Genomic DNA, 15,962 nt, shown 5'->3' on the forward strand with positions numbered 1-15,962 from the left:
GTAAATAGATTCACAGAATTCTGGTAGCATAAAACTCTATTTTGTGGACGTCAAAATGCTTTCTTTTTTCAGAAAGTTTGTCATAACTTTGGCACGTGTCGGTTTTACCATAAGTTACATTATTTGTGGATAGCTTCTAGAGCTTCCCTGCTAAAACACTCAGCAGTCATGAGGTTTCTTTTTTCAAACAAAAGGCTCTGTTGACATTTGAAGTCTCTGTTCTGAAAACCCTACTGAAATATACATTTGAGTCGTTAAAGTATGCGTTAATCGACTAGGGACGCTGTCAGTTGTAGAGGATCCTGATGGATTCTGAACTGGATACAATCCATCTTTCAGTCACTGCAGAGGAAGTGAGGTGCTTGCCATTGGAGTGTGGGGGAAGCTGTCAATCCAAGCTTTTATTTCAGTTAAAGCTCAAAGATTCATACTGGTCTCTCAACAGCCAACTTAAAACAATACTGTAGAGGCTGATAAATCTGTGTGCCATTGGTTTAAAGGGATTGCCATGTTCATGGATGGTAAGAGGAAGAGCACTGAAGGGAAGATGACCTCACACTGTGTACTAAAATCTACTTGTGCCAGGATCCAGAAATATCTCACTCGGAAGCCATGAAAAAAAGCTAAGCAGAAACACCATGTCTAAACTAGATATCTTCATCTTTGGTAAAGGTCCAGAGAAGGGACACATATTTACGTCTTTTATTCATTTTGTTCCACGGATCCAGGCAAATGGAATTGCCTAAAAATATATTGTTGATCAAACTGAGTCTTATCTTCGAAATCCAGTCAGGATTCTGATAAAGAGTTAGCTTGTTCCGAGTCCATGGGCAGCCGAATTTTACCACAGCGAACTGTGTAACAGTCGAGAGTTATCAAAATATAATGAGAACAACAGAATACAAGCATCTTGAGAAATTTAACTTGACACACTTGACAGTAATTGTCTTAAGATTTATTGCTGAAGGCTGTGAGTTTGTAAAAAAAGTGATGTTTTGATAGCTGTAGCTAAATTTTGATATGCAGCTTCTTAAAGAGAGTTTTCATGTCTCTAACTTTCAACCCTCAAATTCCCCCAGAAGACAATCGTTTACTTTGCTAGCAGACTAGTCGATTGTCGGTGACTAAATGATTAGATGCCAAAATATCAAGACTACCTTGGTCAACTAACTTCACCACAAAGACTATGTAGGTCCATCAGCTATACCAGCCACAAACAGGCACTAACCAGCTTGGACTAATTTAGAAATCCATACTTGTCTAGTTACCTTGGGATGGTGCATTGGTTTTCCCAACAAGCTGCATAATACTGGTTTGAAGCTGGTCTAGCTGGTGGACCAGCATAGTCCTTTTGAGGAAGATGGCTGACCTTGGTTAGAAAACCAACACTCCAGCATCCCATACTAGTTAGACACGTATGGATTACTATGATATTCCAGCCTTGTTTTTGCTGATTATTGCTTGTTTGGTGCTGGTTTAGCTGGTAGACCAACATAGTCTTTTTGGTGAAGCTGGCTGATCAGGTTAGTCTTGCATTTATGGCTTGTTAAGTGACATTAACCAGCTTGGACCTGCATGGAAATTCATACTGGTCTTTAACATGGTCTCAGTTTCCACCAGAATCGTTTCGCTCTGCTCATCCCACCAAGAAGTGGACTTATGGTGCGATCTGCAGCTGGTCATTGAGATACTTTTCCAAGAAACTCACCATTGAGACTAACAGGAAATGATTCACACAGTTCTGCTTGTAATTGCATGAGGGAGGAGTAATTATTGATGCCACCATGAGAAGGGGGAAGCTATCAGTCTCCAGTGCCAGAAGCGATCAGGAAAAAAGGCTACATTCAATGCAGAAATCCAAGTGAGTACAACAGGGAATCTGATGGATGTGGCTTTTACATGAATGTCCAAATCCCATCTGATTTCACCATTAACAGCCCGTGGAATGACATTGTGACAGATACTTCATGCTGCATATGTGGGTATCCCGGGAAACATTCTTGTGCAAACTCCACATCAATCTCCTTTGTATTCAAGAGCATGTCAAACTCAAGTTTGAAGATGTTTAAGTAATGGAGGGCACTGGAGACCACATGCACAGCTGACACAGCATGTCTGTGTGACAAACTCACAGATCTGTCTGCTCCATGTCTGAAGAGTCGTTATCATCCATCATACACAATCTTTGGAGGGGAAGATTGTGCTTAGATGATGGTCCGTGATTGTTCCACTCCTTTGACTGTCTGTGGCTTTGATTATCTACATTACTGTAATTCCAACATCATGTGATGGCAGCATAACATGCCATTCACACTGACACTCATTTTGTAGAAGCAAAGCGACCAGAAGTCTTGTATTTCACTAATACATAAAACAAAGTTGAGCAGGGTTGAGAGAATAATTTGTATTAACCCTATTGGTGTCGGTTACCATTGGTCAACACTAGTTTTCGAAAATTAAACATGTCATGTTTATTGGATCGTGTCACTTCTAAGAAGTAACATACTGTAGTCTGGTGATTATTTGACATGGAAATTTAATTTTGGATGGATGAAATAAATATTTAACTTATATTTTTGTTTTGTTTTTCTCTCCAGAAGCATAAAGTCGACCTCTTTTACAAGCTCCGTCACGTGATGAACGAGTTGATTGATCTGAGACGACAACTGCTTTCAGGCCACCTGACCCAGGATCAAGTCCGTGAAGTCAAACGCCACATCACTGTACGACTGGACTGGGGCAATGAGTGAGTTACTCTCCTTTACCTTTCAGAAAATGCCCGGAAAAGACTTCAAATGAAAAATGCACTATTTTTTTGTGTTTGCCCCCTTTATATGAAAATTAGCTAATGCTACTGCCTCCCTTTTCAGATGTGTGTGGAGCTTCAAGAGCTCATGCTCGCAGGCATAGCGGTGTTAAGGTTTAACTGGTGGTGACAGTGTTACTGACCACACATTGCTTCCAAATGAACTTTTAACTACAACATCCCTATTTACGATCATTCTGGTAGCATGTGAAGGCAGCATTGGTGAAAACAGGCAGAGACAATGGTACAGTAGCTTTAGCAACATTAGCCTTACAGAGAGCCAAGAAGCTCTTTTGCGAAACAAAATATGAGGCGTGATACTTTGTCTGGAGTCTGGACGTTTGCGCAAGAATCGTTGGCATCGATACCTCTTTTGGAAGCAATCTTTGCACAACTCCAGCACTGAATTGTTAGCATGTAAATGTTAGCAGAAATGTACAGAATAGGACTTTTTTTTTTTTTTTTTTTTGACATTTTCTTTTGAAAATTAAATGTAACCTCTGTGTCCTCAGCGGTCTATGGAGACTCCTATGTTCGTTGGTGCATCCCAACACACAACACTTTAAATGGCTCTTTAGCACTGACATTGTATCTCCAGCAGCTACAGCAAGAAATCAGTAATGGCGGACTGCTGTTTCTCACTCAGGGCTGTGTATTTGCTAATAGGGCAGAGAGCGTCACAAATGTGCAGGACTTTCCCCAACAATGACTCCATAGTAGTGAGAAATCACAAACTATTAGTGAGGAGAGACTGGTTATAATTTATTAGGATTATAAAACAAAGAGTGATTGGATTTTTACCATTATAGGCTGGTTGTTTTCACACACTGTGTTCGAACACCTTATAAAAGTTATTTGTGCATTCTATGGCACCTTTAAAGGTGTACTGTTAGCCATTATGCTTACTTCCACTATAGTACAAAATCTTTTAAAAGAACCAGCAAAGATGCCTTAAAAGTGTTCTTACCAATGTTAGCCATTATGCTAACTTCCACCATAGTACAAAATCTTTAGAAGAAACAGCAAAGATGCCTTAAAAGTGTTCTTACAAATGTTAGCTAGTATGCTAACTTACAGCGTATGTCTAAATCTTGTGGATAAACCAGCTGAGATGCCTTTAAAGAGAAGATAGCAACATTTGCTATCATGCTAACATCCACCATTGGCCTAACTCTTGTGGAAGAATCAGCACCCCGGGCGCTGTAAAAAATAGCTGCCCACCGCTCCGGGTGTGTGTTCATGGTGTGTGTGTGTGTTAAATTCTGAGTATGGGTTACCATACTTGGCAAATGTCACAACTTCCAAATAACTTCCAATGCTTAACTCATTCGAGGAGTGTTTAAATAAGCTCTTGAGTTTCATGGAGATCTGCCAGCATTTTAATGTGTTAAGAGGCCAAGGCCTCCTGATCGTAGAGTCAAAAAGATGAAACGCCAGAGATGGATCACTGCGATGGATCACTCTCTTTACCCTAAATCGACTCGGCCCAGCTCAGTGAGGAAAATGAGAACAAGAACATATGTCATTCACTGCCTGATTAATGTGAATTGTGTTGAGATTTCAAATCCAATCTTTTAGGCCAATTTATATATTTTTTTAAATTGAGAGTAAATTTATTTTTCACTGCAGTGAAAGGCGGTTGTGTTTGTACTTCAGACACCGCCCCCAATTTTAACCTACACTGTCTTGCAATTCTTCACAGCTTTTGAGTTTTGAGAGGTATTATTTACAGTTCTTGCATCATTATTTCATCTTTTTGAGAGATTTTCAAAAGTGTTTTGCCAGTATACATTTGCTGATACTGCAAATTGAAGTTTCAGTTAGCAATGAAAGATATTTATGATGTTTATACTATGCTGTACAATATTGACTGTACTGTTAAGTAAAAGATGATGCAGCAATTATATAAAACATACAAGCACACCACACCAGGTTCACCTCTTATAGCGACGAATGAAAGGCCAAAAAGTCATTTAGAGGTCAGATGAACCAAGTATTGCAGTGTATCAGCATCTGTGTCAGGCACACATTGAACACTCATGTCTTTTCTTCAGGGTCACCTGGAGATTCACTTCTGCAGTGAGGCACTTTGTGGTTCTGGGCTTTCAGCAGTACATCACTGCCAGGTCTTCAGATCAGCAAACTGAGAGATAATTGAGTAAATGGGATGAAATGGATTTGAGATGGGAGTACTTACCGATATGTTCTATAAATACTTGAAGGATGAGTTGAAGAGCATCTCAAGTGTTTTTCAAACAATTTAATAATGTTTTCATTATGTGTCAACTACGGCATGCAAAGTTTTTTTAGTTCTTTAATATCATGAGATGGCAGAGTGCAAGAAAACAATGAAGTCTGAAGTAACTGCTCACTTAAATGATCTTGTTCCTCTCAATCTGCTCAATACTATACTACATACTAAAATACTACACAAAAAAATATGTAAAAAATATATTAAGTTAGTCCAAATTATGTAAACTAAGGTACACTATACGTGTAAACATACAAGGGGTGAGACTATGCCCAAGATAAACAAAGAAAAACGAATATTAATCTGTTTGTGTAATGATGCAGTATTTCGCACCTGACAGACAGCGATCATTAAAACCCGTGAAGTGAGAGTGGAACACGTCTCACTTGAAACAATTCCTGAAAATCATAGCTATCAGCCAACTTCAGCGATGGACAAAATAAAACAGTTTTGGATCGGCTTGAACCCAGCTTTCATATGGTGTCAAAACTTAAAAAAGTTCAAATTTCATCATGTGTTGGGTTTTCCAAGATCGCATCAAATATGTTGTGTATGACTTCAAGAGAGATAATTCGCTCTCAATGGCAAGACATTTAAATACGGAGAAAACATTTGATGTAGCAAATTAGAGGCATTCACGCTGAAGTTGTGGAGTATATCAAGCTTTTTATTGCTAAAACCACTTAATTATCACATAATAAGTTTATTACTGTCTGTTTACACAAAGTCATCAACAAATAGATTTATTTATGCTCTGATACAAGCCAATGATGCAGGATGTCTCTCTAGAGAACTACTTTGCATTGAAATATTCAGAAAATAGGCAAATTTATAAACATACCCCTGGCTAGGCAGGGGGGGCTGGGTGATGCTAATGCTAATGCTTTGATTGCACAACAACCGGAGCAAAATGACTTTAGTAATGTCCTAGCAACCAGTCAAACACCCTAACATCCACCTATCCTGTCAAACACTCTGAAAATCTTAGCTATGCGGCAGCTAGTTTACTTTAATGTTAATGTTAGCATTACTAGCATTATTGTCTTCTGTTTGACTGTTTCCATTTTAAATTGAACAACTTAGTAAATTACCAGAACATCCAAAATATGGTTTAGTAATGAAAATGAGCTTATCAAAACAAATTTTTGATGTGAATGTTCAGACGCAAAATCAGTATCTTTCGTGTATTTAGTTGCTAACACACTTACTTAATGCTAGTCTATGGTTTAGGCTACTCAGGATGTTGATGGGATTTTATTTACATCTGGGATGTCTGAGAGAACAAATGTTAATGTTATATTAAGATATGCCATTCCATCACTTCCATAGTTAGGTTATTAGGCAACACCTGTTTCTATAGCGCTACGGTATGACAGCTGCACGTAGCGCTAAAGCTAGCAGCTTACCACACGAGCCTCCCTGTTTTAACAGCTCTGTGTAGATAAACCTGGAAAGAAGTGTGGAAAACTTGTCTAGAATCATCCTTATGGCATTTTTTTTCCAATCTAGCTGTCTATCACATTGCGCTGTGAGATATTATAGTATAGCAATGTAGCGATGTATGGATTAAAAAAAAGATACAGTGTGGCTAAATGCCCATGAGAACAGGTGGACACAACAGTTTGACTGATTTTCTGTTCTTTTATCATCCACAATATTATACATTCTAAGTATTTCAGTCTTGAGAAATCGAGGTTAATCTCTGCCCTGTTGTCTTCTTGTGTTCAACAGACACTTAGGCTTAGATCTTGTACCCAGGAAGGAGTTCGAAATGGTCGATGCGGACCAGATCAGTGTTTCTGATCTCTATAAAATGGTAAGTACACGGATTGCATTCCCATCAGTTTGCGATGTGTGCATTTTCATCACTGAAGCAGTAAATTGCTAAAGCCTCCTCTGTTGGATCTTAGGAGTTTTTGCAATGCTTTTGGTTTCAAATTCATGCTATTTGCTTCCTTTATTCAAATAATGTTATTTATGAGATGCTTGGGCAGAAAATGACACTTTACAAATTATGCACTGAATGTGTGCTTAATGCAAACCTCATAGCATTATGATTTTACAGTTCTGGTTTAAAATATTATATAAGCATGTTTGTAAGTATGCACATAAAAACGAAAATAAAAATAAAGTATGACATCATAACAAAACAATTTGAATATATATGTTTTTATATTATTAAATGATATATTAGTTTAGTGTTTTAGTGAATTTTTTGTTTTTTTGTGCAGTACTTAAAATGATATATATATATATATATATATATATATATATATATATATATATATATATATATATATATATATATATATATATATACACACACACTACACAAAAATATGTCAAAAAAAGTAAATTATACATATTTTATATAATTGTATACATTTATATTTTATGCAATTGTATATTACCCAAATACTTTAAATAATTGTACAGTTTAAGTTTTCATTACAAGTAAAATTAAAACTTTTACTTAATTTCTTAAAAGATTAGTCAAATATAAACTGAAAATAAAATTTAAATCCAGGCCATTATTTATTTGTGATAATAAAACAGTTTAGTTTGTTGTGCAGTTGTAGTAACGTCCTGTATGTTGGTTTATACGTCTCTATTTTCAAGTGTTTTTGTTGCTTTTGCAGCAAGTTCTTCAAAATTAGTTTATTAATATCGGAGTCATCCATGCAAATGACAGCATGAATTCATGTTTTAATGTATTTCTGCAACTGTTGCATTTGTGCATAATGTAGCGTAATGTGCGGATATTGCAGAGTTCCCACCTGTAGAATGAGCTGAACAATTAGAAAGCAGAAATGTTTTAAATCCTCCATTAGAGGGCAGATTCCCAAGACGCCTCATCAGTCTGAAACATTAACATATTCTGTTTCCCAGAAAGCCTCAAAGCGTGTTTACAGCTTTATGGAACAGTTACCCTTTGGAGTTTAATAAGAAAAAATACTGGAATTTTTTTTAGCTTTTGATTATATTTTATCTACTCTCAGTAATTCACTTTATTCTCTAGACTCCTATTGGACGATGATGATTTATTGGAAACAGGTTTTGACACCAGCATCTGTTTCTAACAGGTGCTTCTGAATTGCAGCTTGTGGAAAAGCTGCTAATACTGTACATTTATTTTCTTCACACCATTTCTGGATCTTTTTTATGATGTCTGCATACGTTTGTGCCATATGCAAGTATCTATGTCTGGGTTTGTGTGGGACTGAATTTGTGTGCCCACTCTGTAATATGACAGCGAAGGGGCTAAATTTACCTCTGCGCTCTACCTGTATTCTACAGTCAAGGATATATATAGCTTTTTCCACAAGCTGCAATCCAAAAGCACCTATTTGAAACAGATGCTGGTCTCAAAAAAACATCATAAACATAATGTAAAATCTACACATAATGTCACGTTTCACGGGAATCGAGGAGTAAGGAGACACAGGAGATTTCTTCAACATGGAATCACGTGAAAACACGAACTCAGGGAAAAGGTAAAGACATATAAGACCAGACACTGGGACACTATTTAAACACAACAGGATGAGACAAGACGCACCTGGGATACAATCAAAACCAACGGGAAATTCCTGGAATAAAAACAATTAACACAGAGGAGCAAAAACACACACAAAACACGGGACAGAGTCTGACACATACGCAAGATTAAAGGTACAAGTTGTAGGACATGCCACGAGAGGGCGCACTACCAAAACAATAACAATCGCATGGTTTGATGACGCTAAGAAGGAGCGTTGGATGATGGGATTTGTTGTCTTCTACCCAACCGCTGATGGCCATCAATCAGATGGAAAGATAAATCATGGATTTAACGCGAGTTCAACGATTTGCGCGAGTAGATTACATACAAAGTCAATGCAAAGACGCGATCAGACTATGGACCAGACGTGTCCTCTTTATCAGAATTTATCAGAAATTAATGAAGTTGTCAAACCCAACAGTTTTTGTTACTAGGTTTAAAGCAGAGATGCTGTCGAAACTGTTACATAAAATATTATATCTCATATAATTGTGATATTCCTGGTATTGATTAATTTCATTTTGACAACATTTTTCCTTCAGTCATTAAAGTTACAAAGTTGGAGAGAAATGGAAAGAGGTTGCATGAACTAGTGAAGAGAAAAGAGAACTATTCGAAGCACCTGATTAAGAGGACTGGCTAACTTTTTGGGCTAAATTCAGAGGAAAAGCAAACACTCCAGTGTAGAGTAGGTTTAAGTGCTAGCCAAATGTTGAGGTCGCAGAGAGATTTGTATAGCTTGATATGTGGGAGGCGGAGGAGTTTCACACAAATACCAAAAATAAAGAAAGAAACAAGCTTCTCAAGAGAACAGAGAGAGAGATTTGAGAAGACTTTAACTTGGCCTCAGGCAGCAGAGAGCACTGAAGCGGCAGAGACTCGAGACCTTTCGTTTTCTTAGATGTTGATGCTGAATTGTCTCCAGGGAAGCAAAAGATAGATGAAATCAAAGAGTTCTGGATTACACATGCACTGTTCACACACCATTTACTTGATCTGTCTGTTTTCACTTTCACTATCCATTCCATCATTTTTGGGCTTCTGCAGTAACACTGTCCAGAAAAGAAATCTTAAAGTTGATGTTCCCTTTTCACTCTCTGTGCACTTCATTGCAAAACAATGACATAGGCATTGACATTCTTTGTCTCTATTCGAAAACTCAGTTTTACAGTTTGACAGTCATTAGATAGGAAACATCAAGTTCATATGATAGAGTGCTATATATATTTTTCATAAATTATCAATTTAGTATTAAACAAATATAAACAAGTCACTTGGCAAGTAAATACACATTGAAAGCAATTTATGTAATGTTAAATGTAGTGTTATGTAATTGCTGGCAGCTATTGTGCATCAAAAAGGCATGTCATTATATATATATATATATATATATATATATATATATATATATATTATTACATGTCTTTTTGATGTGTGTGTGTATATATATATATATATATATATATATATATATACAATGCATTATTATTATTATTATTATTATTATTATAAAAAAACGGTATATATACGGTATATACAGTTACATTTTGGCTTACTGTTATGTCAGCAGCATTGTTGCCTTCGAGCAAGACACTTGCATCAAGTGTCCTTTACCTGCAGTAATGTACAGTAATCTTGTATAAATAGTGTCTGCCAAATGAGTAACTGCATCAAGTGTCCTTTACCTGCAGTAATGTACAGTAATCTTGTATAAATAGTGTCTGCCAAATGAGTAACACAGTTTTATTCCGCAAAAGAACAGCACATATATTGATGTAAGTTAGTCAGGGGCTGAAGTCTCACAGAGGCATGTTGTAACATGGCAGTACAATCTGCCAGGCTCACAGTGCCGCAAGGCGCTATTTTAGATTAATGTGTCCCGTTAGGCACACGTTTAGCCTCCCCGATGGTGAGAGTGAGAACAGAAGGAAAGATATTTGTTTTCAGATGTTTCTCAGTTCGGCCTGAATTCCTCGACTGGGTCTGGAAATGAAGCACTACTCCCTTGTTGTCAAGCGCTATATCAAGGAAATCGCACTTTTCCTCTTGAGATGTGCATACAGCTTTGATCATTCCTTTTCCTGGTCCTGCTTGTAAAGGTAATTTTAGTGATGTATACGAGCAAAAAACAATTCCAGTACACCTTAGCAACAACAAGCTATACCCTAGCAACCACTCAGACCACATGACTAATAACTTGCAATGTCCTATACAAGGTACCCTAGCAATCACAGTATAGAAATGTCACCACAGTTGCCCAAAATAGTCTAGCAATCACCTAGCAACAACAAGCAAGTACCCATAACACCCTAGTAACTGGAAGGCAAGTGCTAAAAACCATTGAGAAGACAGTAGCTACATAGTGATATCACTACACCCAGAAACTGGAAATCAGAGTACTTACAACTGGAAGGCACAATCTATTTTGTATTTTTGTGCTTGTGAGTTTTGCATACCTCTTTTCCCGCCATGCATTCACTGATGGGGGTTTGTGTTGAATGCTGGGTAATTTATTCTAAACACACAGTCAAAAGCACTGAAGAAAAAGATGCATGCTAAGAAACACAGACTCATAAGTCAGCCAAGCTCCCAGGCACGATGTGTGTATGTGTGTGTTTGCTCGTTTCACCATGTGATTATGAGCAAGTGTTTTCTGCTTGGGGTTTGTGCTGACGATGTCTCTGTGAATATGATTAATCTAGATGTAGATATCTCATGAGATATAGCTCTGTACATCCATACAGCATTGTGGGAAAATATTTAATCCCTTAAGCAAGTGTCTTACACTTACAGATCAAACAGGAAATCAGTTTCCCTTTGATTCTTGAATTATTAATTATTTTTGTGTGATATTGTTTTATGTTTGAAGATACTGTGCGTAGTATGCACAATATATGCTTCCATATGAAACACATTTATTATTATGGCCAGATTTTTTTTTCAGCTAGGATGATATGTCTTACTGCTGTCAGCATGCTTTGTACATTATGGATTTAATCTGACATATGACAACCGTGTTTAACCTTCTCTCTCTCTTTCTCGGTTGACAGCACCTATCCAGCAGACACAGCGTCCAGCAAAGCACATCCCAGGTATATTTGTCATCCTCAGTACCATCCGAGGACTTGTCAGGAATGCTTAGAGTCGTTAACTTACAGAACTTTTTGTAGGTCATGGTTCACCATGGGCAAAAATGTGACATTTTGATCCAAACACCTTGTTTATTCTGTTTTGGTCATGCTAAAAGACCTTTTACAGTTATATGAAGCACTAGTTTGAATATAGGTCATTAGTAAAACAGGAACATAACATAATGTAACGTAGCGTAACATAACGTAACCTAGCCTAACAAAACGTAACGTAACATAACGTAACGTGACGTAACGTAACATAACGTAACATGACGTAAAGTAACATAACGTAACATAACATAATGTAACAACGTAACGTAACATAACGTAACCTAGCCTAACATAACGTAACGTAACGTAACCTAGCCTAACATAACGTAATGTAAAATAACCTAGCCTAACATAACGTAACGTAACGTAAACTAGCCTAACATAACGGAACATAACTTAACATAATGTAACATAACATAACATAACAAAACATAACATGCCATCTCATAACAAAACAACATAACATTTAATGCCATGTCACAGCATAACATTGCACGTATTGATACACCACAATGTAATATAACGTGTAATAATATAACTTCAAGTTGTGTTATTTATGTACATCATATTATTATATGCTATGCAATATTGTGATATATCATGTGGTGTGTTGTATCATGCAGAAGTATATCACATCATGTTATAGCGTTATACTGTATGTTATTTTATTGTTATATGTAATGCAATGTTGTGTTTTTGTATCATGTTGTGGTATGTTGTTATGTGTTATGGCATGTCCTGGTAAAGTATATCACACCATGAGAAATAATGGTTACATGTTATAGCATTACATGTTATATCGTTAAATGTTTTGCCATATCTGGCTGTGGTATTGTGTTACATGTTTTTAAAAAGGTGGTGCATTGTTATATATTATGCAATGATGTGTTGTTATATAACGTTGTGGTATATTGTGTCATGGCATGCTGGGATATATCACAAATTTTGATATATTTTTACATTATAGTATAGCATTACGTTACATCATTAAATGTTTCGCAATGTCTTGCTACGGTATATTGTTACATGTTTGTTATATACAAAAAAAAATTGTAAAAACACATACACAATAAAATTAACTTTAACAAAATTAGATCACTTCATGTTATGTCATGATGTGGGATATCAAGTCATGTAACATATCGTTGCATGCTATGTTATAGCGTTACATGTTATGATTTTATATATTTTGTTATGTGTTATATCATTCTGTGGCATTGTTACATGTCATAACATTACAATGTAACTATATGACTTTATAATATAAAATAGCATAATATAAAGTAGAGTGACGTAACAATATAACATAATATGTAATGATATAACATAACATGGAACAATATACCTTGTAACATAACATAGCAATATAAAATAACGTCCCAATATTCCATTAAATGACTTTGCACATACTGTATTATCATATGACACATAAAAACATTACAGAATAACAACAGAAGATGTACTGTAACAAACATCTCATGACATAATGTAAAGCTGTTGTTCATTCTGTGTTTTTTAGGATGGCGGAAGACAAAGACACGGGGATTCGTGCCGAATGCCTGTGCCGCACCATCTCTTTGTCAACCTAAAGAGCTTCACATACAACACCATCGGCGAGGACACAGACATCTTCTTCTCTTTGTATGACCTGAGAGAAGGCAAGCAAATCAGGTAGGAAGTGTGTCATTTGTTTGTTCAACAGTTGTGCCCCTCTCCCTCTCAAGCTTTTTACAATGGAGATACTTTCACTGGTAATTATCCAAGAAACAGGGAGAAAAAAAAAGAAAAAAGAAACGTACATGAGGTCCCATATGCAAAAAAAATAAGCCATAATTTTTTTAAATGTCAAGGTCTCGGAATGAAAAGCGTGTGCAAATTCCGCCTACATGTACATAGGCCACTTTTTCTTTTTTCTTTTTTTTAATCTCTTTTACAATAATTAAAAATGGCACAGGGAACTGTGAAACAACAGAAAGATGAGATAAGGACAAGAGACCTTGAGGAAGTATTCATGTAAAATATCTCTTCGCTTCAACTATGCTATAATGACATCTTAAGTTTCAATGTAGCATTTTCAAGGAAAATGACGACCCTTAACCAATTTTTAGTCTCTCCTAACTAAAACTTGTTAACAAAATATAATATTGTTTTAGATTAATTTTCTACAGCCGGGGCAAAAGGCACACCTTAAGAAACAAATTTGCTTTGCATTACATATATATAGTGTATATAAATTGTTACCCCACAAAATAGGTAAAAGGCTTACCATTATGGCAAAAGACACACAGTATTGAAACAAATACTGTAGCTAAAATAATGTTTTTAATAATGTATATGTTAATACTCATTCAAAACAATCACTTTAGCAATGTTTGTACTGTTTTCAGCTCATTTTGATTGATGTGTATATATATATATATATATATATATATATATATATATAAAATCTTTATATCGGGGGGCGATATAAAGCCGATATGTATTGGCTTTATATCGGCTATCGGTCCCCCTTTCCAAGATATCGGCCTTCAAAAAAACTATATCGGTTTACCACTTATAAAAAAGTACATTTTAAAAATACAGTAAAGAATCTGAAAGCATTGAAGGAAATCCCATGATAATTTAATATAGATTCAGAGTATTAACAACAAAGTACATTTTATTATATGGTAAGATTTAAACTATGGTTTTATATAAAAAAAAATAATATATGCTGTTTATCATCTGAATCTAACTATGTCATGTCAACAAATGAAAAAGTCAGCTATCTATTTACGAATAATCATGTTAATAATCGTGCCTTTTTCCCCATCAGCAGGGGTGCTATTTACCCCAAATACTATACTAATACATATTCTTCCGTTATTAAAAAACTATTACTTTAATTACCTTAAACAAAACTAAAATTCATTAATATATTCAGTAATTTTAACAATTCTCCTTTGCTACTTAAATCTACAACATAAAAAAAAACATAAATTATTAGATCAAAGTAGCACAGAATCAACTTTGCGCTGCTTCCAGCAATCATGTCAACGATCAGCCAAATTTGCATGTGCATCTTGAAAAGCGGATGTTTTAGAAAGTGCTATGCCAAGTTTTTGTGCCATTAAAATCAAAGGCGCCTTTTACCCGGGGTGCCTTTAGACCTGTTGTACCCTGTGGCTTTTCTGATGTGTTAAACTTGCTTGGTAGCGCACCTGGTACAGCATTACACTTCTGTATCTGTGGCTCTTCTGATGTAGTAAACTTGCACGATAGCGCACCTGGTACAGCATTACACTTCTGTATCTGTGGCTCTTCTGATGTAGTAAACTTGCACGATAGCGCACCTGGTACAGCACTGCATTTGCGATGTGTGGCTGCAATATAAGTGACAAAAGACCTGTAGAATCAATCAAAAATGGCATGGTTGCTTTTGCAAATGGATTTTTATCTCACGTTTGCTTTTGTTAACACTGTCGGTTAAGTTTAGTGCTTCAGTGTAGTTGGTACTTTTTTTTTTTAACGATAAGACATTCATCTTTTAACACCACTTACTGGACATTTCACTTCAGAACCGCCTCAATAATTAATTAAATCGCTGTCAGATTTACATTCGTCTGTTTCAGATAAAACTAAATGCACTTTTAGCAATTTCACTTTGAGTTCATTTCATTTGGCTTTTTGAGATAAGGCTGCTATAACTTTTCTTGAGGATCTTGATATTAGTTGGACTAGAAAAGCCGCTCGCCAAAAACAGGAAGTAGAATTGCTTTCCAGTGTTTCAGGGAAACTACAAGAGCAACGCTCTTAAGGGAAGTCGAGTTTCAGGGACTATGATAAACTCATATGAGACTCGAGGATGAGGAGATTCTATCTTCTGTTATACAACGAAAGCTTGTTTTGTTTTTCCCCGTGTAAATGTTGAGTGAAAAAAGGCCACTGGCAGATTCCTCCAGTGGGGATGTTTAAAAAGTAATTCATGCACCTCATTAATTAAATTAGAGAAGCGTTTGTAGGCCACTAAGAGACGATTGCTTAAATGTTTCTGTTTGAAGAAATGGTTCAATAAGTTCCATCCTTTCGAATGGAGAAAGAAACAAAACAAATAAAATAATATGATGTGTTGTTGACTTCAGGCTCACTTTAAACAGTCGTGTTGCATCATCATCTGTCAAAACGGCACAGGTTAGCATGGCT

At 36.1% G+C, this 15,962-nt stretch overlaps 1 protein-coding gene across 8 annotated transcripts in view; it reads left to right on the top strand.

Moving 5' to 3' along the window:
* LOC127943262 (dedicator of cytokinesis protein 3) overlaps nt 1–15,962 on the top strand; it is a 165,251-nt gene that overhangs the window by 98,831 nt on the left and 50,458 nt on the right. For all 8 annotated transcript variants that reach the window (XR_008149612.1, XM_052539586.1, XM_052539591.1 and 5 more), the window contains 4 exons: nt 2,598–2,746; nt 6,789–6,873; nt 11,649–11,690; nt 13,300–13,451. Coding sequence is in view for 7 of the 8 variants with exons in the window: in XM_052539586.1 (XP_052395546.1) it covers nt 2,598–2,746; nt 6,789–6,873; nt 11,649–11,690; nt 13,300–13,451 (428 nt within the window). In the remaining variant the exon portion in view is untranslated. The remainder of the gene's footprint in view (nt 1–2,597; nt 2,747–6,788; nt 6,874–11,648; nt 11,691–13,299; nt 13,452–15,962) is intronic.

This window comes from Carassius gibelio, chromosome A22 (genome assembly GCF_023724105.1).
Source record: "Carassius gibelio isolate Cgi1373 ecotype wild population from Czech Republic chromosome A22, carGib1.2-hapl.c, whole genome shotgun sequence".
Classification (NCBI taxonomy): Eukaryota; Metazoa; Chordata; class Actinopteri; order Cypriniformes; family Cyprinidae; genus Carassius; species Carassius gibelio.